This window comes from Polyodon spathula, chromosome 16 (genome assembly GCF_017654505.1).
Source record: "Polyodon spathula isolate WHYD16114869_AA chromosome 16, ASM1765450v1, whole genome shotgun sequence".
Lineage (NCBI taxonomy): Eukaryota > Metazoa > Chordata > Actinopteri > Acipenseriformes > Polyodontidae > Polyodon > Polyodon spathula.
In genome coordinates this window covers 1,431,251-1,454,308 of record NC_054549.1, presented here as the reverse complement: position 1 = coordinate 1,454,308, position 23,058 = coordinate 1,431,251, and the positions used below count along the sequence as shown (strand labels likewise).

Sequence of the window (23,058 nt, the reverse complement as noted above, 5' to 3'; positions counted from 1 at the left end):
AAGTATTCTTCTTCTCAGTGTTATTTCTCAATGGTGGGAGGCACATGGCTGGCATGGCTTCTTGTCTCAGCTGTACCAATCTCTGCTTTGACAGCTTTCATCAAGACATGCCAGTGGTGCTGAATTGTATGGTTGTGATGGCACTGTAGTCATCTGGGGGCTAGGTTGAAAGCTAGATTTGAATCATGATATCTGTCTCTATATTTGTATGGTTGTACTCTATTGAAAATGCTCAGTCACAAACAACTTTATTCACATTTATTCTTGTTGCTTTCATAGCCTGGACCTGCAGGCCCCCCAGGACCCCCAGGGCCACAGGGCCCACCTGGGCCCCCAGGAGCCGAGGTGACTCAAGAGGTCTTACTGAAGGAGTTCAGAGAGATGATAAGAGGTAGGTCACGCTCAACATCTTTCAGGAGGTCTTACTGAAGGAGTTCAGAGAGATGATAAGAGGTCTTTCAGGAGATCTTACTGAAGGAGTTCAGAGAGATGATAAGGGGTAGGTCATTCTCGACATCTTTGTTGTGCTGCTGCCATGTGAGTACATGGTAAAACCTGAAGAAACTGCCATCCATCCGTGTGCTTTTTCATTTAGCATTTAGACTAAAACATTCAATGCACTGGAAGTTCTATAGTAGCTCCCACTGGGATAGTGCAGTCTCCAAGCTCATTAAGATGGATTTTATTGGAGGCAGTGGAAGCACTTAACACAACCAAAAATGTATTTCTCCACAGGGGAATAACTAAGCAAGTTTTACTGATACACGTTGTCTGGCATGAAGTTGCTTGGGGTAAATCCACACATGCGGTGACTTAGTGTTGAACTGGCAGGCATAGAAAAATCACTGAATGAGGGTGCAATCAAACATACGTACAGAGGTGGCTCTTTTGAAACCTCAAATGGTTTATTAACTGAATTTTAACATCCCATATTGAGATGATGCTGAATAAAATAAACTGAACCCTAAAACATGCTGCTTTCAAGTTGTATAGTGCATGCAGTACATCCTATTTATCAGTGTTTATTGAAGCCCTGCATGTACCCTTATAAAAATGAACCACAGTAAAATCCAAGCATAGTGTGATAAAGCACAGTCAATGTATGTAAAGCATAGGCAAGCATTGTAAAGCACAGAGAGATATGGTAAAGTTTATTTAAAAATATGTTAAACTCTGGTAAATATAGCCATGGGAAAAGCACTGAAAAACTGCAAAATTACCCTGCACATTTACCTAGCAAACTTTTATAAAAGTAAATCTGCCTAAACAAATTTGAGAAAATTGCAATGCTGTTATTTTTCTCATCTTGGTGCTGACTGTTTCCACTTCCCCTTCAGAGGCTACAGAGAGACGGGAGGCAGTGAACACCCAGATAAGCCCCAGCGCCGAACCCCCTCCTGCCATTGCACTGGACAGCATTGCATACTACAGGAGGCTGGAAGAGGCCTTCCACTGCAAACTGAAAGGACCGCTTATTGTAGACAAGAAGACCCTGGCGGAGCTTCAGGTGTTTCAGACAGTGAGTGTTGTAATGGATTCAGTTCAGTGTGGTGCTGTTTGGGTGAGTGTTGTAACGGATTCAGTTCAGTGCGGTGCTGTTTGGGTGAGTGTTGTAATGGATTCAGTTCAGTGCGGTGCTGTTTGGATGAGTGTTGTAATGGATTCAGTTCAGTGCGGTGCTGTTTGGGTGAGTGTTGTAATGGATTCAGTTCAGTGAGGTGCTGTTTGGGTGAGTGTTGTAATGGATTCAGTTCAGTGCGGTGCTGTTTGGGTGAGTGTTGTAATGGATTCAGTTCAGTGCGGTGCTGTTTGGGTGAGTGTTGTAATGGATTCAGTTCAGTGCGGTGCTGTTTGGGTGAGTGTTGTAATGGATTCAGTTCAGTGGGGTGCTGTTTGGGTGAGTGTTGTAATGGATTCAGTTCAGTGGGGTGCTGTTTGGGTGAGTGTTGTAATGGATTCAGTTCAGTGCGGTGCTGTTTGGGTGAGTGTTGTAATGGATTCAGTTCAGAGGGGTGCTGTTTGGGTGAGTGTTGTAATGGATTCAGTTCAGTGGGGTGCTGTTTGGGTGAGTGTTGTAATGGATTCAGTTCAGAGGGGTGCTGTTTGGGTGAGTGTTGTAATGGATTCAGTTCAGAGGGGTGCTGTTTGAGTGAGTGTTGTAATGGATTCAGTTCAGTGGGGTGCTGTTTGGGTGAGTGTTGTAATGGATTCAGTTCAGTGCGGTGCTGTTTGGGTGAGTGTTGTAATGGATTCAGTTCAGTGCGGTGCTGTTTGGGTGAGTGTTGTAATGGATTCAGTTCAGTGCGGTGCTGTTTGGGTGAGTGTTGTAATGGATTCAGTTCAGTGCGGTGCTGTTTGGGTGAGTGTTGTAATGGATTCAGTTCAGTGAGGTGCTGTTTGGGTGAGTGTTGTAATGGATTCAGTTCAGTGCGGTGCTGTTTGGGTGAGTGTTGTAATGGATTCAGTTCAGTGAGGTGCTGTTTGGGTGAGTGTTGTAATGGATTCAGTTCAGTGAGGTGCTGTTTGGGTGAGTGTTGTAATGGATTCAGTTCAGTGCGGTGCTGTTTGGGTGAGTGTTGTAATGGATTCAGTTCAGTGGGGTGCTGTTTGGGTGAGTGTTGTAATGGATTCAGTTCAGTGCGGTGCTGTTTGGGTGAGTGTTGTAATGGATTCAGTTCAGTGCGGTGCTGTTTGGGTGAGTGTTGTAATGGATTCAGTTCAGAGGGGTGCTGTTTGGGTGAGTGTTGTAATGGATTCAGTTCAGTGGGGTGCTGTTTGGGTGAGTGTTGTAATGGATTCAGTTCAGAGGGGTGCTGTTTGGGTGAGTGTTGTAATGGATTCAGTTCAGTGCGGTGCTGTTTGGGTGAGTGTTGTAATGGATTCAGTTCAGTGGGGTGCTGTTTGGGTGAGTGTTGTAATGGATTCAGTTCAGTGCGGTGCTGTTTGGGTGAGTGTTGTAATGGATTCAGTTCAGAGGGGTGCTGTTTGGGTGAGTGTTGTAATGGATTCAGTTCAGTGCGGTGCTGTTTGGGTGAGTGTTGTAATGGATTCTGTTCAGTGGGGTGCTGTTTGGGTGAGTGTTGTAATGGATTCAGTTCAGTGGGGTGCTGTTTGTGGTAAGCTTTTAGTGGTTGTAATCTTACCTGCCCTGCACTTCCATTCACTATATAGGTGCTGTAGGTTTAGCAAATAACTATCGACAATATAGGAAAATTCTCAGCTTTCTCACCTTTCTCGCCATGGCACTGACGCCTTTTAAAGAATTCATACACGACACAGAACTTTGGTTTCTGTTACTTAATTAATTCTGCAATTCTAAATTGCGATCTAGACATCCTAATAGCTATCATTATCTCTTTAAGCAAGGTGGAAATGTACCATGAGCTATAATTTAATTTGGTTGGAAATAGTAAGGGTAGAGATTGGAGTTTAAAAGAAACATTTTCCCGCTCAGTGTTCCAAGACTCAGTATATGGACAACACACAAAAGCTCCTGTGTATTTGACTTGTGGCAGTCTGTTATTCCAGATATCAGAACAATGCCAAAACCGACTAAATGAGAAGAGTGCCTAACATGTACCCACTCTAACTGATCTCTGAGCCCAGTGCAAATAGAACCTTAGCATTGCTACTCAAGTTCAATTCCTGTAATCCGTAATTCTGGAAACAACAACTGATTTACAGTCTTTATGAAGTTATTCGGCCACAAAATTTTCTTGCGTGATGTCTTGCTCATTAAAATATCTAGCATATTTTTAAAGAGGAGGCAGTTGTCTAAGCAGGGATACCAAGTAATTTAGTATAACTATATATCAGTGTTTTTAAACAGAACCGGTTCTATGCTGTACAAAGTTTGTGCAATAGTGGTACTGCATCAAATTGCAGTTCAGGATCTTAACTGTTTGTAAAATGATCCTCTTGTTGTCAGGCATGTGCTCTGCAATTGGCTTAATCGCTGGTGGTTTTGTGGGGTGCTGTGCAGCTTCCTACCCATGACCCAAATCTACATTGTTCACTTCCTTTGAGAAAGCCAGAGACAGGAATTATTAATCAGCAACAATTTACTGGTGCCGAAAGTTTTTCTTTAAAACTCCAGGGCTGGATTAAGCAGGGCAGGTATATTAGTTTAATTGCTGTAAACGACTGCGTTATTTCGAAGCTGTAACCAAACGTAATCACTGATGATATTCTCTGGCTGTTTCTTTGTTAATGTAATGTTTTTGACTGGATAGAAGTATTTCATTGTCCTTTGGCTGTGATCGCAAATAAAAATACACTGCCATTTAATAGGGTGCTTATCTAACACGGTAAACTATGTGCGCTTGTAAATAACGAGGTTTATTGTTTGTGTGTTCACCAAGAAACATGAAACTTGAGTTCTAGGCTAACAGTTTAAGTCACCTCCTTAGATTGACCCACCTTGCCCACGACGGATTCGCACAGGTCTTGTGTTCCCTCAACGTCCATTGGTTTAACCTCTATCATCGTTTTCAGCAGCTACTGTAGCTTCTAACGATAGTAGTTTGTTTTTAATACTTGTTGCATTTCAACACAGGCATTGTAAAGCTTGTTGTCCACTGTGACTTGTCTAGTCTTTGCCTCTCTACCAGTTCCTCCCTGTGGTCAAGCAATGTCTTGTCTGTTGTAACCTGCCCCCAGCCCTCACTTCCATGTTGATGTGTTGGCTCTCTTCTTGTTTGAGCGTAGTTCCTCCTTCTTTATCTCACTGTCTCACTTGCTGGCCTCAATGATTTCCCATACATTAGATCAGACAGCACTTTGTTTCTTTGCAGCCCCCAGCGAAGGGTGCATTCCTTCGCGGGACCGGGATGAATCTATCCACAGGTCGGTTCACAGCACCAGTAGCAGGGATCTATCAGTTCTCTGCCAATGTTCATATCGGTAAGTATCTCACTCCTTAAACTAGAACATGATGCGCTACATTTTCAAAGCTATTTACTCCAAATTGTCTTTAGCACACTTTTTTTTACTGAAAGGAAAAAACACCAATTACAATTTCAAAATGAATAAGAAACAACTTCTGATTGCTTAACCCTTTATAATAACATTGTGCTAATGAAGATTTGAAGTATGTGGTCTTTTAGGGTGTTACTACAGTAAATTATACAACAGCTGGACACTGGTCTCCCATTGTTTTCCATGGAGGCCAACTGTTCTGTTATTTCTCAATAACTGAACAGATGACACTAATTAATGACACCTGTTCTAAAACCCTGCTTACTGATGAAGCATTTCACTCTTCTTGCTTTAAAGAGTGAACTCTTTCAGTGGCTACAATGATTATTTCAGACAAACAGGTAAATAAATAATTGTAATAATGGTTTCCTGCTAACAATGAAACTCCTTTGTTCAAATATGACTTATTGACCTGGGGTGTTGCTTTATGACCTTGTAACATGCCACGATCCCTTAAATATAAATCACCTCAATATAAATCTGCTAATGCAGTGAATAAATTGGGATGTTAATGTTGTTGGGCCTATTTCAAAACCTTTCATTCCAAACAGCAATTATATATATATATATAGATAGATATTATATATATAATATATTCACAGAAAAACAAAGTTACAAAACTAGACATAAACACAGCACAAATACAATTTAAAACAATTTAAGTAAGTTAGCTTGAAGTAATTATGGAATCAATATGGATTCTTGGTATGTCAGTATACTTTATGTTACACCACAGACTACTCTAGGCCCTGGAGGTGTGATATACATGTGATATACATGTGGCAGTCTTGACTGGGTATGCTAGAATGAGTAGGCTATGCTCTGGGTATGCTAGAATGAGTAGGCTATGCTCTGGGTATGCTAGAATGAGTAGGCTAGTTTGGAGCTGAATCCTACTAAGTTAGTATAGGATTGTGTCCCTTCAGTGGGAGAGCAATGTAAAGAGAGGCATTGCCAGAAGTGTTGCCCCCTGACACCCTGCATGTGAAATTCTGTTAAGCTGCTTCACCGGCACTTGGTTATGGGAACAGACTTGCTTGCCATAGACGGTTATTACAGAGTCTGCCTGAAATATGAGGTATTTATGCCTAATATATCCCAAGTGCCCCCAAACCATGCGAGAGCCAAACACGCCGAATCACTGCTGGTCACATTCTGTGTGCTTCCACTAAACTAACCCTCCTTTAAAAGGGTTTTATTCAGGAGGCCTATCTAGAGTGTGGACTCTCAGGCCTCTAACTCCTGTTGTGTGTTTCTAAGTGTTTGGTAGCTCCCTCTAATCAAGAACAGAGTGTAGGGCCTATTTCCTGCAAATGAAGCAGACCATGGAAATCCTTGGTAAATGCCTTGTATAACCGTGGGGAAACTGAAATCAGTGGGTAATTAACATACATTCTCCTGGACAGTAGTGTTGCTCTCCTTTCTTCAATACAGGTATATGATGGTAACCCACGCTCAACCAAGCACTAACAAAAGCATACTTGTCATTTATTTATGAATGATTATCTTTTATTATGAATCAGGTTACAGATGTGTGACTGAAAACAGATTCTATATTTTTTTAATTGTAGGATAAATAGCTTATGGTTAGAAAATGAAGGCAGTAATTTGTTTTTCCAGGGCCTTCATTAAAAAAAAAAAAAAAAACATTATAATAGGGCTAGGTCTCATATTTGCAGTTTGAAAGCCAAATATGATATTGTAAACTTATATGTTCATTTTAAAACATAGTTGCCATATATTAATAAGTGAGGGTGACTTGTCCAGTCGACTAGTCGATCATTCGATGCTACTCTTACAATATCAGCATGAAAAAAAGCACGGGAAACTACAAATTTACCAGACAAATGTACAGTGGCAAGCTTTGATGAGGTGCTTGCTGTTATACCTGGATCCAGATGTCGTTTTTGCTGGAGTGTAATTGGTATGTCTCTGTTGTTGTTTCCAATAGACCACAGTGAGTTAAAAAGCAAAGGCCAGCTGCGAGCGAGAGACAATGTGAGAGTACTGATCTGCATTGAGTCCCTATGCCACAGGTACACGTAAGTACTGCTTTTCTAATAGAACTATCCTTCTACTCCTATCAGTGCTCTGTGATGCTTGTTGCTTTTCTAATAGAACTCCTGCTACTCCTATCAGTGCTCTGTGATGCTTGTTGATTTTCTAATAGAACTGTCCTGCTACTCCTATCAGTGCTCTGTGATGCTTGTTGCTTTTCTAATAGAACTGTCCTGCTACTCCTATCAGTGCCCTGTGATGCTTGTTGCTTTTCTAATAGAACTGTCCTGCTACTCCTATCAGTGCTCTGTGATGCTTGTTGCTTTTCTAATAGAACTGTCCTGCTACTCCTATCAGTGCTCTGTGATGCTTGTTGATTTTCTAATAGAACTGTCCTGCTACTCCTATCAGTGCTCTGTGTGATGCTTGTTGATTTTCTAATAGAACTGTCCTGCTACTCCTATCAGTGCTCTGTGATGCTTGTTGCTTTTCTAATAGAACTGTCCTGCTACTCCTATCAGTGCTCTGTGATGCTTGTTGATTTTCTAATAGAACTGTCCTGCTACTCCTATCAGTGCTCTGTGATGCTTGTTGCTTTTCTAATAGAACTGTCCTGCTACTCCTATCAGTGCTCTGTGATGCTTGTTGCTTTTCTAATAGAACTGTCCTGCTACTCCTATCAGTGCTCTGTGATGCTTGTTGATTTTCTAATAGAACTGTCCTGCTACTCCTATCAGTGCTCTGTGATGCTTGTTGCTTTTCTAATAGAACTGTCCTGCTACTCCTATCAGTGCTCTGTGATGCTTGTTGCTTTTCTAATAGAACTGTCCTGCTACTCCTATCAGTGCTCTGTGATGCTTGTTGCTTTTCTAATAGAACTGTCCTGCTACTCCTATCAGTGCTCTGTGATGCTTGTTGATTTTCTAATAGAACTGTCCTGCTACTCCTATCAGTGCTCTGTGATGCTTGTTGCTTTTCTAATAGAACTGTCCTGCTACTCCTATCAGTGCTCTGTGATGCTTGTTGCTTTTCTAATAGAACTATCCTGCTACTCCTATCAGTGCTCTTTGTGATGCTTGTTTTTCAACAAAAAACAACAGCTCATAGCTGTTGTATAATGGCAGTACAGCACTGAAGAGTGTGTGTCGCTGGGGGTATTGCCTTGTCTTCTCGTGCCTCACAATGATACGTATTGTGACATTAGTGCACCATAGCACCACTATTGTCTGCTTTCTCTAGACATGATGTCATTTGTAATCACAATTACCACAAAGGGACGAATAATAATGCGTGATTTCAAATCCCCGAGACGCTCCATTACAAGACAAACTTCATAAAGAATGTGCAAAGAGCAAGATCAAAGCATCTTAGCTTTCAATCACCTGATCTTCAGAGTGTCACTTGAGCCAGACGTGGCTTCAAATGATGGGGGTTTGCTAGTATAACAATCGGGCATTGTTGTGTTTTCATTATGTTGTGGATGGCATTGTGGATGAACAAGTTGCTTACCCAAATAATTTGCAGACTTGTCAGTTTTCAGGCTGTAATTGGAATGTGGTAGTCTAGCCTTTCTGCCAAATCAGCACTTAACTTTTTTTTTTTTACAGTTGAAGAATTTAAAGATAAACATGGAAGTTAACTAAAGTAATCTTCTTGTTTAGATCCACTTCTTGTCATTTTCTGTTTGTCACATCCTGATGTCTTTTTTTAAAAGTTCCCCTGTTGCCTCAAAGTAGTTCTCAGACTGGTGTCTATCCTATAAGTACCGCTGGCACACCAGAGTTTAACCATTAACATGTTCTCTTGCAGCACTGGTCCTAGTGTAGCTACATGCACTTTAAATCTTAATAGTATCAAAACGTTCTCTTCACGCACCATAATTACAAGCAAAAAAAGCATGAATGTGTCTTTTAGTCTAGGTTGACTTGCACTACTGTTTATTAGCTGTAAAGTGTTGTCTGTTTTACCTTGTATGGATCAATTTCCTTTGTAAAACACTAACTAGGTTTTTAAAAGGAAGCATCTTTAACCTTGAGATGTGTTCCTGTGACCGGTAATCTTGCAACTTCACCTGTGGGGCGCCATATGGTTTAGTACCAGCAACATGCACGTGGACGAGTTCTGAATACACTACAGTAAATACACGTGAGTGAGCAAGCAGAGTTCTGAATACACTACTTATCTTTTCAAGTTAATTTGTATTCATGTATCAATTTATCCATATTTAGATCAATGATAATGTATTTTAAGAGGCATTACTAACATTCAAAACCATCTATTTTCTTAATGTAATGACTATAAAGAAATAAAAAAGGTCAGGGTTTTCTGAGGAGTGGATGGCCTTTGTTACAGTTCTGTATGTCTGCTTATCCACTGAAGCTCTCCAAGGAATGTTGGCTTTAGGTATCTGAGTATTTAAGCTGGAGAGAGGTCTCTCTGCACAGTATTATTACAAGGTCATGGCAGGAGGTGTGATCTTGCAGGCAGCTCCGATTTAGAAAAGGAAAAAATAGACAAAAGGAGAGAGAAAAACAAGCCAATTATCCTTAAGTGCGTCAGAGCTTAGGCTAAAGGGCACACATTCCAGTTGGTAATTCCTTGATGTTTAAAAATGTAATGGAATTATTGCAACGGCGTTGCAAATCATTTGATCAAATCATTTATTATTTCGTTTTCACACTGGCCCCAAATGCATAGAGCAAAACATTAAAACATGTTATTTCAACATGTATGTTATTGGGTCTATGTCACCAGTTCACATTCCATTGCAAATGAATGATTATTACACATGTAAAGTTTATACAAAAAAAAATGCAAATAACTACTTTGAGAATAAGAAGATTATCCAGCTGCTAATAAATTGAGACATTCAAACTTGTATTCTGTGTTGCTGACAATTTCCTTCCAAACCATTATCAAAATACAGTAATCACTTTAACTGAACTCAAATAGTAGAGCAATGAATATGATGATAAAACATTGTATTACTGCTGCTTTTATTAGGCAGCATTATAATACAATCCTAATGCAATGATGCTAGTGCTCAGTCTGTGTGCTTAACTTTTCGGCTGCTCTTTGCAATGCTTTTTCTACTGTCTCTTGACGAAGCTAGTTGTGTTTTTACTGGTTGTATGAAAGCCATGAGGAATAGTCTCCTGATGTAAAATGAACGAGAGAGTCTGGGCTGCAATGCAGTTTCTTTTCACGGCCCTCATTTCATTGTATTCTTTCATTCAGTGTTGGCTGTAGTATTATAAATCAGCCCTGGGAAAACTCAACCAGAAATGATAGAAGGTTAAAGTCTGGCAGTGTTAAGATCTGCCACTGTTTCCAACACCATTAAAGAGGTTGCAGCCAATAAAGTAGATCAATCCTGCCTGGCATGCAATCCCGGACTATGTGGGTCTCAAATGTGCAGTTTCATTAGATATTGCAAGGTAAAAAGTTCTCATTTTGATGGTTCTCTTCCAGGAAACATGTTACACTTGCACTTCCTAGGTCATGTCACCTCAGCAGTGAAGTCATACTGGCTGCAAAGCATGTCAGTCATTAGGGGAAGCAGCTGGTTGGTTACGAGCAGTAGGACATGTAGGGGGAGGGGCAGTTTCACTCTGCAGGTGACAATGAAATTGCATGACTATCAGAAAGCCTGCAAACAGATATTTCTTTAACCTAGTGTAGTTCCAGAGATCGTGTTCTAAAATGTAAATAAAATAGATTTCTTTCAAAACTAAACATCTGAGACCTGAGTAGTAAATGGGTGTGCATGGTGTGTAAATGTTATGGAATTAATGATCTAAATTATTTCAATATACATATATTTATTAATGATCAGTTATTAATGAAGCATGTTTTTATTATAATTTAAGTATTAGACATTTAAACTCAGATAATATTGTTTGGTCTATGATAACCCATTAAAAAATCCACACTAAGCACACACCAGATGGATAGTGCCATTACATTATTTTTTGAAGGCGGTTTCTCTGAGCATCTTAGCACAAAGATTATTGTAAAACTAAAATACCAATATGTGAAAAGTACAGAGGCGGATATTCGAGACTCATACAACCAGGTTGTATTACAGTGAATTGAAATATTCTGGTAATTTAACATTTACAAGCATGATTGATTGTTATTGCTGTGTGCTGTGAGAAACTGAACCATACATAAACCGTGCCACACACAAAGCTCGGACGAGATTGCAGTGTGACTCCTGCACCAATTAACACCCTTTCAGAGTAAATTCCCACCTCAGCATGGTGTTCCAGATGCAAGCCTTTCCGTGGGGCTGGGGTCTGTGCAATTGTCCTAGACGCCGACAGACTGACGCCATTGAGATCATTAAAATAAGGCCCTCCCGATTCACACCAAGCACTCAGTCGCGCTGTTTTTCTGGTTTTCAAACCTTCAGCCACAATTTAATGCTCTGGGCGGAAGCATTATTCAGATCCACTGTTGTCTAGATTAAACCTGTAGCTTTAAACACATTCCAAGGTATTTTAATGACACGGTGTGCTCAGTTCCTACCAACTTGGAATTGTTTGCAAAGCAGAAGCCTTAGTTTACCTGGGAAGGAAATCTCAAATTACTAAAACTTTTAAAATAAAAATGAAAACCCGCTGCACAGCTCTGTGTTTATTAATACCTTCATCAATGGTCTATTACCATAGTGAGGGTTTATTAACGCATGCATTTATTAAAAACACATTCTGAACTTGCTGCAACCTCCATCCCAGTTTGACCAAAAGCAATGTATTTCTTTAATTATACAGCATACCTCTTAGTTATTACCCCCCACCTTTCAGTGCGATTGTCCATACAGATGTCACACATTATTGAACCACTTATCCAATTGTCATGAAACTTGGTTCTAACATTATTTAGCATAAATTATTGAGATTATCAGATTCTGGAGATATAGGGTGCAGGAGTAGGATAAGGTTGTCCAGGGTGTCCTCAGCTCACCATGCACCAGTGACCCCTGTGGTTGCCTGCAAGCTGCCCAGAGCTGCATTGTCCTCTGACACTGTAGCTCTGAGGTGGCTGCATGGTGAGCCTGCAGTGTGTAAAGAAGCAGGCGGCTGACGGCACACACTTCGAAGAACAGCGTCTGTTCGTCTTTGCCCCTCCCAAGTCAGCACAGGTGTGGTGCGGTGAGCTGAGCCAATATATATATATATATATTGGACAATTTAAATTGAGAGAAAATAATTTTAAAAAATAATTAGCGATGGCTAAAAAAAAAAAAAAAAGAAGTTTGTGAAATTGTGAGCAAATCCATCTTTGATATTGCTTGATATGACACTGAAGCTGTGAGCTGACAGAGTCATTAGACAATGTCAGGTATATATGCTCTGGGTATTTACATAGTAACGTCAAAGTGTTATTATATATCTTTAGGATGCAACACTAAAATAAAACATTAAAACGTATTAACTTTCACCTTCCAGCAAGAAAACCATTGTTTGAGCAGGCTACTCTGAGTGCATAAGGGCTATCATCACCCTTCAAACCAAATGCCTCCCTCTGTTTCAAAGAGCTCTTATTCCAGTCAGGCATTTAAGAGAACAGAAACAAGCTGCTGGTAGATAAACTTTAACAAAGGGGATTAGCAATATGGGATATGCTTGGAAGACTTTTTTTGAGATAATAGTTTTTTTTTTTTTTTCTGGTGGAAGTGTTGTTTCACCAGCTTGATAAAAACACTTCACATAAAATGACTTGCAGCCAATTTGGAGAGCTTGTTTTGTCTCTCGAGGGCTTATCCTAATAGTTTACATGGAAGACATGAGGCTGTAGCTATGACTACTTAATCAGAAATGCTTGGGTTTACCACCATGTTACAAAGATTAGATCATAGTCTTTAGGTGTGATAAATGTTCCAATGTAGGGAGCAGTGAGGGCGAGTAGTTGTGTGAGGCATTACATAGACTTTATAGAGCCTTCTGTTACTTTGATGTTCCTTTTAATAAGAATAGGTGTTCATGATAACGTGCACTGAGAGATGTGAACTTGATGAAGACACAGTAGTGTCGAAACGTGTTTTTTGTTTGTTTGTTTTTCTAGTCATGTTTTAAGTAATAAAGAGATTTTTTTGAAGAAAATAAACGAGCAGGAGTTATGTAATTGATCCATTTGAAGCAAAATAACGAGAGTACGACCATGAATGTCGCTATGGAAACTCTTTTGGTAACCCATCTAAACTGAACGTTTGGTTGAAAGAATTTTGAACTTTTGCATTGCAACATAGAGGCTTTACTTTTACTATATATATATATATATATATATATATATAAAAAGATATGTATTATATATATAATATAATAATATATGCCACGGATACATTTATATACAGTGCCTATAGAAAGTCTACACCCCCTTTCAAAATGTTCACCTTTTGTTGCCTTATAGCCTGGAATTAAAATGCATTTTTATATATATATATATATATATAATCTATATATATATATATATATAATATATAATATATATATTAATAATATATCCACATCCTACCGCACAACTTCCAAGTGAAAAAAATATTCTAGAAATTTGTAGAAAATTAATTAGAAATAAAAACTGAAATAGCTTGGTTGGATAAGTGTCCATCCCGCTTGTAATAGCAATCCTAAATTAGCTCAGATGTAAGCAATTGCCTTCAAAATCACACACCAAGTTAAGTGGCCTTCACCTGTGTTAAATTATAGTGATTCATATGATTTCAGGATAAATTCAGCAGTTTATGTAGGTTCGCTCTGCTGGGTAGTGCATTTCAAACAAAGACTCAACCATGAGCACCAAGGAGCTTTCAAAAGAATTCCGGGACAAATTTGTTGAAAGGCACAGATCAGGGGATGGGTATAAAAAATATCAAAGGCCTTGAATGTCCCTTGGAGCACGGTCAAGATGATTTTTAAGAAGTGGAAGGTGTATGGCACCACCAAGACCCTGCCTAGATCAGGCCATCCCTCCAAACTGGACGACCGAGGAAGGAGACTGTTCAGAGAGGCTACCAAGAAGCTAATAGCAACTTTACAAGAGCTAGAGGCTTTATGGGCATGTGTGAATGTGATAACAATATCTCAAGCACTCCACAAATATGGCCTATATGGTAGGGTGGCAAGAAGGAAGCCATTACTCAAGAAAGCCCACCTTGACTCCCGTTTGAAGTATACAAAAAAACACTCAGGAGACTCTGTAGCCATGTGGCAAAAAGTTTTGTGGTCTGACAAAACTAAAATTGAACTTTTTGGTCTAAATGCAAAGCGTTATGTTTGGCGCAAACCCAACACAGCACATCACCCAAAGAACACCATCCCTACTCTGAAGCATGGTGGTGGCAGCATCATGTTATGGGGATGTTTCTCATCAGCAGGGGCGCACTTGTCAGGATAGAAGGGAAAATGAATGGAGCAAAGTACAGAGAAGTCCTTGAGGAAAACCTGCTGCCCTCAGCAAGAACGCTGAAACTGGGACGGAAGTTCGCCTTTCATCATGACAATTACCCAAAGCACACAGCCAAAACTACACTGGAGTGGCTAAGGAACAAAAAGGTAAATGTCCTTGAGTGGCCCAGTCAGAGACCTGACCTAAATCCAATCGAAAATTTGTGGCATGACTTGAAGATTGCTGTCCATCAATGCTCCCAAGGAGCTTGACAGAGCTTGAACAGTTTTGTAAAGAAGAATCGTCAAATATTGCCAAATCTAGGTGTGCAAAGTTGGTAGAGACCTATCCCAACAGACTCACAGCTGTAATTGCTGCCAAAGGTGCTTCCACCAAATATTAACTCAGGGGGTGGAGACTTATCCAATTATGATCTTTCAGTTTTGTATTTGTAATATATAATTTTTTCATAATAAAAACTTTTTTCACCCTTAACAGTGTGGACAATGGTGTGTAGATAAGTGGAAAAAAAATCCTCATTTAAAATGCATGAAACTCTGAGGCACTGACACAACAAAATGTGAAAAAAAGTTCAAGGGGGTGTAGACTTTCTATATATATATATATATATATATATATATATATATATATATATATATATATATATATATATATATATATAATATATTACAGTAATCCATTGCCAGCTGCGGAATTCATGTATACACGGTTTTCCTTTTGTTTACCAATTTGCCAACTGCGTCATATAGATTTGTGTATATGCGGTTTTACACAGAAACATATGACACATCTGCATTTGCTTCCGTGGCATCTTGTGTATTCTTCCGTGCTCCCATCTCTCCAACATGCAGGGTCAGCAGGGTGCGAATAATGAGTAAGAGACGCGAGGGAACCTGTATCAACGCTGTGCTAAGGTGTCAGCGTTATCAATGTAATAATTGGAACAGTTCTTATTTCTAGACCCATATATCAGAAATCAAGTAGATATAATAAGCTAAACATTTATTAAAAATATAAAATGCAACAAACAAAGAAAGGGTACCTGCGGCCTTACACAAATCTTTTTTTTGCAAACTGATGCGCCTCTGTTTCAAAACCTCAGTCTCATTCTGGACTGAACCAGTCAGTATACGAGGGGGTGTTACACATAGGATTAATAATAACAAGGATGGGGTTTTAATCATGTGTGTATTAGTGTATGAAACTGGTTATGAAATAGCTGTAAGTCTAGTGCCTTGCATATACTATTGCTTTACAATAATACCTCAATACCTGATAGTCTGACCCAGGGGAGCCCTGTGGTAGGCATGTGTATTCAGTAGTTGGTCAGCTACAGCGAGTGTGATAAGCCCTCCTGGTCCTAAGCAACGTTGGAAAATGACATACTTTCTGTAAACTATGAAGGACTGGTTTTAATGGTGGGAGCAAGAACGGTGATGTGTGTGGTAAGCACGAGAGATCACACAAACACCAAAAAGCCAGTGACACTCAGAAAACCAATGCTTCAATAACATCTTTCACTGCCAAAGGGAAAACGGAGATCAAGAAAGTTATAAATGCATGTTGTGACTAGTTCAGCAAATCTGTTGTAGACATGTTCCCAGACTCACACATTGAAGTATTCTGCAGAAAAGTCTAAAATGCACACACATAGTGAAAGATAAGCGTTTCTATTACAATTTCAGCATCAACACTGCTTTAGAAATTCAGATTGATTGAGAATGTGTGTTTAAAGGGCAATAGTGTGTTAATTTAAAATAGAAGATAGTTGACAATGAAATGTGACTGACAGAGGTCTTACTGATCCACCACATGTGTGCAGTGTAATGAATAACGTTTCAATACCACATTGTTATGTATTTTGGCTTTTTTTAATATATATTTTTTTTTATGATGGACTTATCAAATTTTATGTTTTTTCTTGTTATAAAGTAGGTGCCATAGCTTGTCCTTTGATGATGAGGTCAATGTGCAGTACCAAACTCAGCCTTTAGGTGTGCTGTGTGATGAAAGTAACAACATCTACTGTGTATACCTTGCTGTCATGCAAAGTCAACTGCAGTGGACATGTTTACAAAGTATTGTCTGCTGCCAAATCTGTCCCCTACAACTACAGTGCAATAAGAACCACAGGGGCCAAGACAGAGCTGGATTGTGAAACATCTCATGGTTGTTTTCATGCTTGATATTTTTCCTTTTTAAAAGCAATTAGAAGGAAGCAATACAGTGGACTAGTTGTATGCCATTGTCTTATGTAGGTGTTCACTTCAAGTCAGGCCACTAAGATTTCAGTTTACAAACGCTCCCTTATTTTGAAAACTCAGTGTTGACAGGTATGGTAGTGTGAATGATCGATTTCAGCTCCATGTTATCATATGGGTTTATTCAGCCAAGTTTAATAACTCGCAAGACTATATGCCAAAAGGAAATTCTCTCACCACTACATGTGTACAGTTTGCTCTGACAACGTCATATTTAAAATGCTATAGATCCTAACGACTGTGCACCACCAATACCATTTCATTTCCACATCACAGCCCACCAGAAGTGGTATGTAGCATCCTGTACACTCTCCAATCATTTTCAAATTGCTTCCCACCCACCTGGTCTTCCGGTGTGTTTTTGAGCGAAGTTGGTGACTCAGTGAGTGTAGTAAGGTGCATTAGAAATTGATAGATTATTTTGCTACACAAGGTAACGGTTGTGGGGGCCAGCACTGGTGTTTACATGTACTGGATCCGAGGACGACCCAAACCTCAATGCATTATTTGTCAGGAGGTTTTATCAAACAAAGCTTTTAGGAGTAGATGTAAAGTGTTGCTCCTGTCGCTATAGTCGCAAACCAGTTGCAAACGAGTCGGAAGTCTAGGGTGAAATGTACCAAACAAACACAATGCTGTTAGCGACTTTTTAGGGAATTCTTTGCAGCAGCAGTTTCTGTTTGCGTTTCAAGTGTAGATGAATATGTAATTATGGGCGTTCCAGCATAAAATCGCAAAAAGGGGGCAGATGAGGGTTCTCAAATATTCTAATGAGATGTACGAAAGCTGCAAGCAGTGTCAACACTTAAAATTGTATCAATTTGTTAAGAACTTTTGAAAGCATGTTTTAAACAGTTGCAGTTATTGCTTGCATTTTCCAGTCAACTGTTTCTCATGTGTTGCCAGTTGTGCATTAGGTGAACAGCCAAATACTTATTCTTTCCTAAAACCAGGGTGTATTTACAAGTCTTGAAAACTATGACATTTCTGGTTTCCCTAACGTGTTGGGAGCAATAGACTGCACACATGTGCCGCTAACCCCTCCAGCTCATTCTGAACATCTGTATAGGAATAGGAAACACACCTGTTCTGTTAATGTGCAGGTGGTGTGTAATTGTGCACAGTTTAGCACTGCACCCCTGACTAACTTAAATAAAAATGAACAGTATACATTTGGCTTATAGGCTACTAATGATAATATAAATTATTGGTATAATGCTAAATTTGTTGCTGGTCCCTGGAAATTCATATTAACAAGAATTGACTGTCCTACTGTAAGTATCATAACTTGTCAATGCGCCACCATGATCTATTTTGTGTCAAGTATCTAGGCTGCCAAGTTAATAATAACAGCAGCATGATTTATTTTGTGTTACCAGTAGCCTACAGGCTAAAGTAAAAAGAAAGTGGGCTAGGTGTGCATTTGATTTTACTACTGTTCTATACTGTGTAGGTGTACTGTACAGATTTATATTTTAACTAAAACACATTTGTGTTATTTCAGTGCAGTGATTTATACATTTAAAATACACTGATCACTAAAAATGTATGTGTGTGTGAGATTGTATTGTATTTTTTTCAAACCCGACACCTCCTAACAAAAACAATGTCATTTTGATTCTTGGACCCTTGCATGTATAAACATTATCCTTCAGGCTCCCTCTGCTGCAGCAAACCACAACTCAACTCCCACTATTTATTAGAACAATGTTGCTCGACTCAGCGCTAACAAGATGCAACACATATTGAAATTAGTTTACTGGGGCTCTTTTCATTAAAGTATTTTCTTTGCTAAGCGTCGCAATGCAAATGCAATTGTGGCACGTTTGTGCTGCGACTGGCCCATCTTAGTACACCTACCCCTTAATCCTGCAAAACTGAGACACCATTTATCTACAAAGCATGAAAAAAAAAAACTTTTTTAAACAAAAGAAACAGGAACTTTGCCATCAAGATCGAGTAATGAATGTACTAGCACTTGTATTAATGATACTACAGATTTCCAGCCTGAAAACCTTGCAAGCTTTATAAAAAAACTGACTGCGATATGGACAATGAAGGATACAGCAAAGGTTACGTAATACGTTTCTTGTAAATGCTGCAGGGAGTTCTGTGAAACTTTAAGGTGGAAGTTTTTGGTTTGGTTGTATTTTTTTTTTCAAAATTAGAAGAGTGAATGAAATGTTTTCCTTGAGGTGCTTGGGCCATCTTTCTAATCCAGTTATCTACTGCACAGGAGACTTGTCAAGACTTGACTTGTGACAGTGAACCATTGTTCAAATTAAAAGTCTAGAGGTACTTTAATAGAGATTGAAGCAAAGCGTTTTTAATCTTTGATGTGTTAAAACCGCACCGAACAAGATATTTTTCTGCCATTAGACATGTTTCCATATAACCATGACTAAAGCGTGATAGCTTTCTGATTGAAGCTGTTGCGTCAGTGCTCACACGCTGTTATTTTAATGGCTCATGGTTAAAGCTCTAGCTGTCTTTCTAAAGTCCAGTGATTGAAATGTCTACAATTTGGTTCCAATCAAAAGGTCTATAAACTTTAAGTAGTTATAAAACAGTGAGGGCTGGAGGGTTATAATTGTGAATGTTTCATTCTGCCTTTGCTGATTTACTGCCTAAGCTGGAAAAAGGGCAATTCCACCCTTGGTAATAGGAAACGTCTGCAAATAAGAGTGGCAATTATGGCTCAAGATTTTGTTGGGGATTTCTAAAGGCACATAACAGACTATTGGCTTTCCTGTTCCCTTTAGGTAGGAAGTATTTACCACTAATTTCAAAACAAAATAATAGGACCAGATATCATGTTTTAAAATGAAAATACATGTTTGCTTAAACAGGTTTTCTTTAAAACTGTACATTTGAAACCTAAATGGATGTGTGTGGAGCATTACATTCATGGAACTATTGTGTTAGCTGCACTTAAGAACCAGGCTCATATACAGCAGACCCAGTTGCAGTCAGATACTGTGGGGCACATAGGTTTGGTTTACATGCAAAACTAAAAATAAATCTCACTTTTTTGTCACATTATTTTGGTGGTACCTTTCAGGCAGTTTGAGTTTACATGCATGTAGTTCTCTTTCATTCCTATCACAAATGAAAGAGCCTAGCAGAGTCTACCACAGCCAGATCTCAATCCATTTGGCCATGTTTGAGCTGATCTACACATTTGTCACAATTGTGTGAATTATTTATGACTGCCTTTATTAATATCCCTCAAGACACCTTCCAGGGCCTTGTGAAGTCTATGCCACGTCATTGTAAGGCTGTGATCAGGACAAATGGTGTCCCAACCCAATACTAGGTACAGGTCCTTATGAAGCTGACGGGCAGTGTTTGTTACAACCTTAATTGTTTATCACATTTCCAAGATGTGATGATTTCTTAAAACTGTTTTAAAATAAATAAATTAATAACACTGTTCCTTTTTTATTTTCCTTTCAGGTCATTAGAAATGATAGTTGGACTGGAGAGCAACAGTAAAATTTTCACAGTGCATGTGCACGGATTACTGGAATTGCAGGTAGGATGTTTCAGTGCATGTGTACGGATTACTGGAATTGCAGGTAGGATGTTTCAGTGCATGTGCACGGATTACTGGAATTGCAGGTAGGATGTTTCAGTGCATGTGCTCGGATTACTGGAATTGCAGGCAGGATGTTTTAGTGCATGTGCACGGATTACTGGAATTGCAGGCAGGATGTTTTAGTGCATGTGCACGGATTACTGGAATTGCAGGCAGGATGTTTCCGTGCATGTGCACGGATTACTGGAATTGCAGGCAGGATGTTTCAGTGCATGTGCTTGGATTACTGGAATTGCAGGCAGGATGTTTCAGTGCATGTGTACGGATTACTGGAATTGCAGGTAGGATGTTTCAGTGCATGTGCACGGATTACTGGAATTGCAGGCAGGATGTTTTAGTGCATGCGTTTGGATTACTGGAATTGCAGGCAGGATGTTTCCGTGCATGTGCACGGATTACTGGAATTGCAGGCAGGATGTTTCAGTGCATGTGCTTGGATTACTGTAATTGCAAGTAGGATGTTTCAGTGCATGTGCACGGATTACTGGAATTGCAGGCAGGATGTTTTAGTGCATGCGCTTGGATTACTGGAATTGCAGGCAGGATGTTTCCGTGCATGTGCACGGATTACTGGAATTGCAGGCAGGATGTTTCAGTGCATGTGCACGGATTACTGGAATTGCAGGTAGGATGTTTCAGTGCATGTGCTCGGATTACTGGAATTGCAGGTAGGATGTTTCAGTGCATGTGCACGGATTACTGGAATTGCAGGTAGGATGTTTCAGTGCATGTGCACGGATTACTGGAATTGCAGGCAGGATGTTTCAGTGCATGTGCACGGATTACTGGAATTGCAGGTAGGATGTTTCAGTGCATGTGCACGGATTACTGGAATTGCAGGTAGGATGTTTCAGTGCATGTGCACGGATTACTGGAATTGCAGGCAGGATGTTTTAGTGCATGTGCTTGGATTACTGGAATTGCAGGCAGGATGTTTCAGTGCATGTGCACGGATTACTGGAATTGCAGGTAGGATGTTTCAGTGCATGTGCACGGATTACTGGAATTGCAGGCAGGATGTTTCAATGCATGTGCACGGATTACTGGAATTGCAGGCAGGATGTTTCAATTTCAATGTACTAAATTGTTGTCTCTGTCGCAATTGTTGCAAACCACATGCAAACCAGAAGGAAGTGTAGCGTGAAACGTACTAAATTTAACAAATGCTTTGCAGCTGCACTTCTTATTTGCACTTTAGCCTTAAATGAATATGTGATTATGGGCGTTCCTGCAGAAATTCGCAAAAACAGGGTGCAGATAGTGCAAATGAGGGAATAAGTGACACACAATTGCATAAATTTGTTAAGAACTTTTGAAAGCATGTTTTAAACAGCGCAATGGCCATTTAATGGCATGTGGCCTTGCCTTGTGCCAAACAGCATCCGTTTCTTTCATATTCACAGTGCATGTTAATTTTCTATCTGACTGCTGCAGTTACTAACGGGTTCATCTTTTCCTGTTCTCCAGGCTGGACAATACACTTCTATATTTGTGGATAATGGAGCAGGCGCCCCCATCACAATACAAAGTGGGTCTGACTTCATGGGCATGCTCCTTGGTGTATAGCCATTCCTGTGTACATAAGTGGACTTCATATTTAACAATGCATCTAATGGGATATACAGTTTGCACCTGGAATATGAAGCCAGCAAACCGCCTGACGAAGACGTATTGGATGAATCACAAGAATTCCTTTGGGCTTCCTTTCACAGATTGCTGCTTTTGAGTTTTCACCGTTTTTATAACAGCTAAAGAAAGACTGTATCTTTATTTAAATACCTTTTTTAGCCTCAGAAGAATCATATATAAAAAAAAGTTGAAAGTGTTGTATAGTTTTTTTCCCATGTGTTTTGTGAAACCATGTATATTTGATGTTTCTGTGTCTGCATTGGTTTTACATGTATCATACTGGAGTGTAATTCAAGTTGGATTGTGAGCAGTGTTGGGGAGCTTGCCTGTGTCCCTTCGTAAACTCCTTAAGGAGTTTGAAGCTCATCAAGTTATATAAAGATATCTTTCCAACAATGTATCATAACAATAAAGATTTATCTAGCAATGACGGTGTCCTTTGAAGCTCTTCTGCACATTAGGTCTAAAATGTTTTCTTTTGTAAACAGTAACCTGGCTGAAGTATTAAAAGTTTTTTCATTTTATGTACTTGCATTTTTTACAAGACAGAAACTGTATATTGACCATGCAAAAGTAAGGCACAAGGTAGGAAAAAGTTTGTCTATGATTTTTTATTCCTTGATTACACTTATTTCAAAAAGGCAAATGGTGGGCTCCCGAGTGGCGCATCCAGTAAAGTCGCTCCACGTGGATGTGCCCTATAGCCTGGAGATAGTGACCATGACCGGGAGTTCCTAGGGGGTGGTGCACAATTGGCTGAGCGCTGCCCGGGGGGAGGGAGGGCTAGGTCGGCCAGGGTGTCCTTGGTTTACCATGCACCAGCGACCCCAGTGGTCTGGCCAGGCACCTGTGGGCTTGCCTGTAATCTGCCCAGATCTGCGTTGTCCTCCGACCCTGTAGCTCTGGGTGGCTGCAAGGTGAGTCTGCAGTGTGTAAAGATGCGGGTGGCTAACGGCACACGCTTCAGAGGACAGCATGTGCTCGTCTTCACCACTCCCGAGTCGGTGGCAGTGGTGAGCTGAGTCTAAAAATAATTGAACTCGACTAAATTGTGGAGAAAATAATAATTATAATAGCAGACGACTAAATAAAAAAAAAGGCAAAATTAATGCTTTGGTATATAGCTATAAAAAAGAGTAAAGGTCAAAGGTGGTTATGGTGATGTTGTATAATGCACTGGTGAGA

General features: G+C 39.7%; 1 protein-coding gene across 3 annotated transcripts in view; it reads left to right on the top strand.

The window, feature by feature from the left end:
• Positions 1 to 22,365, top strand: part of LOC121328412 (adipolin-like) — a 60,146-nt gene extending 37,781 nt beyond the window's left edge. For 2 of the 3 annotated variants that reach the window (XM_041273058.1, XM_041273056.1), the window contains exons 3-8: positions 280 to 391; positions 1,338 to 1,519; positions 4,794 to 4,902; positions 6,929 to 7,019; positions 20,103 to 20,181; positions 21,712 to 22,365. In XM_041273058.1, coding sequence (XP_041128992.1) covers positions 280 to 391; positions 1,338 to 1,519; positions 4,794 to 4,902; positions 6,929 to 7,019; positions 20,103 to 20,181; positions 21,712 to 21,810 — 672 coding nt within the window. In that variant the 3' untranslated portion in view covers positions 21,811 to 22,365. The remainder of the gene's footprint in view (positions 1 to 279; positions 392 to 1,337; positions 1,520 to 4,793; positions 4,903 to 6,928; positions 7,020 to 20,102; positions 20,182 to 21,711) is intronic. The other variant, XM_041273057.1, reaches the window with a different exon arrangement.
• The last annotated feature ends 693 nt before the right edge of the window (positions 22,366 to 23,058 follow it).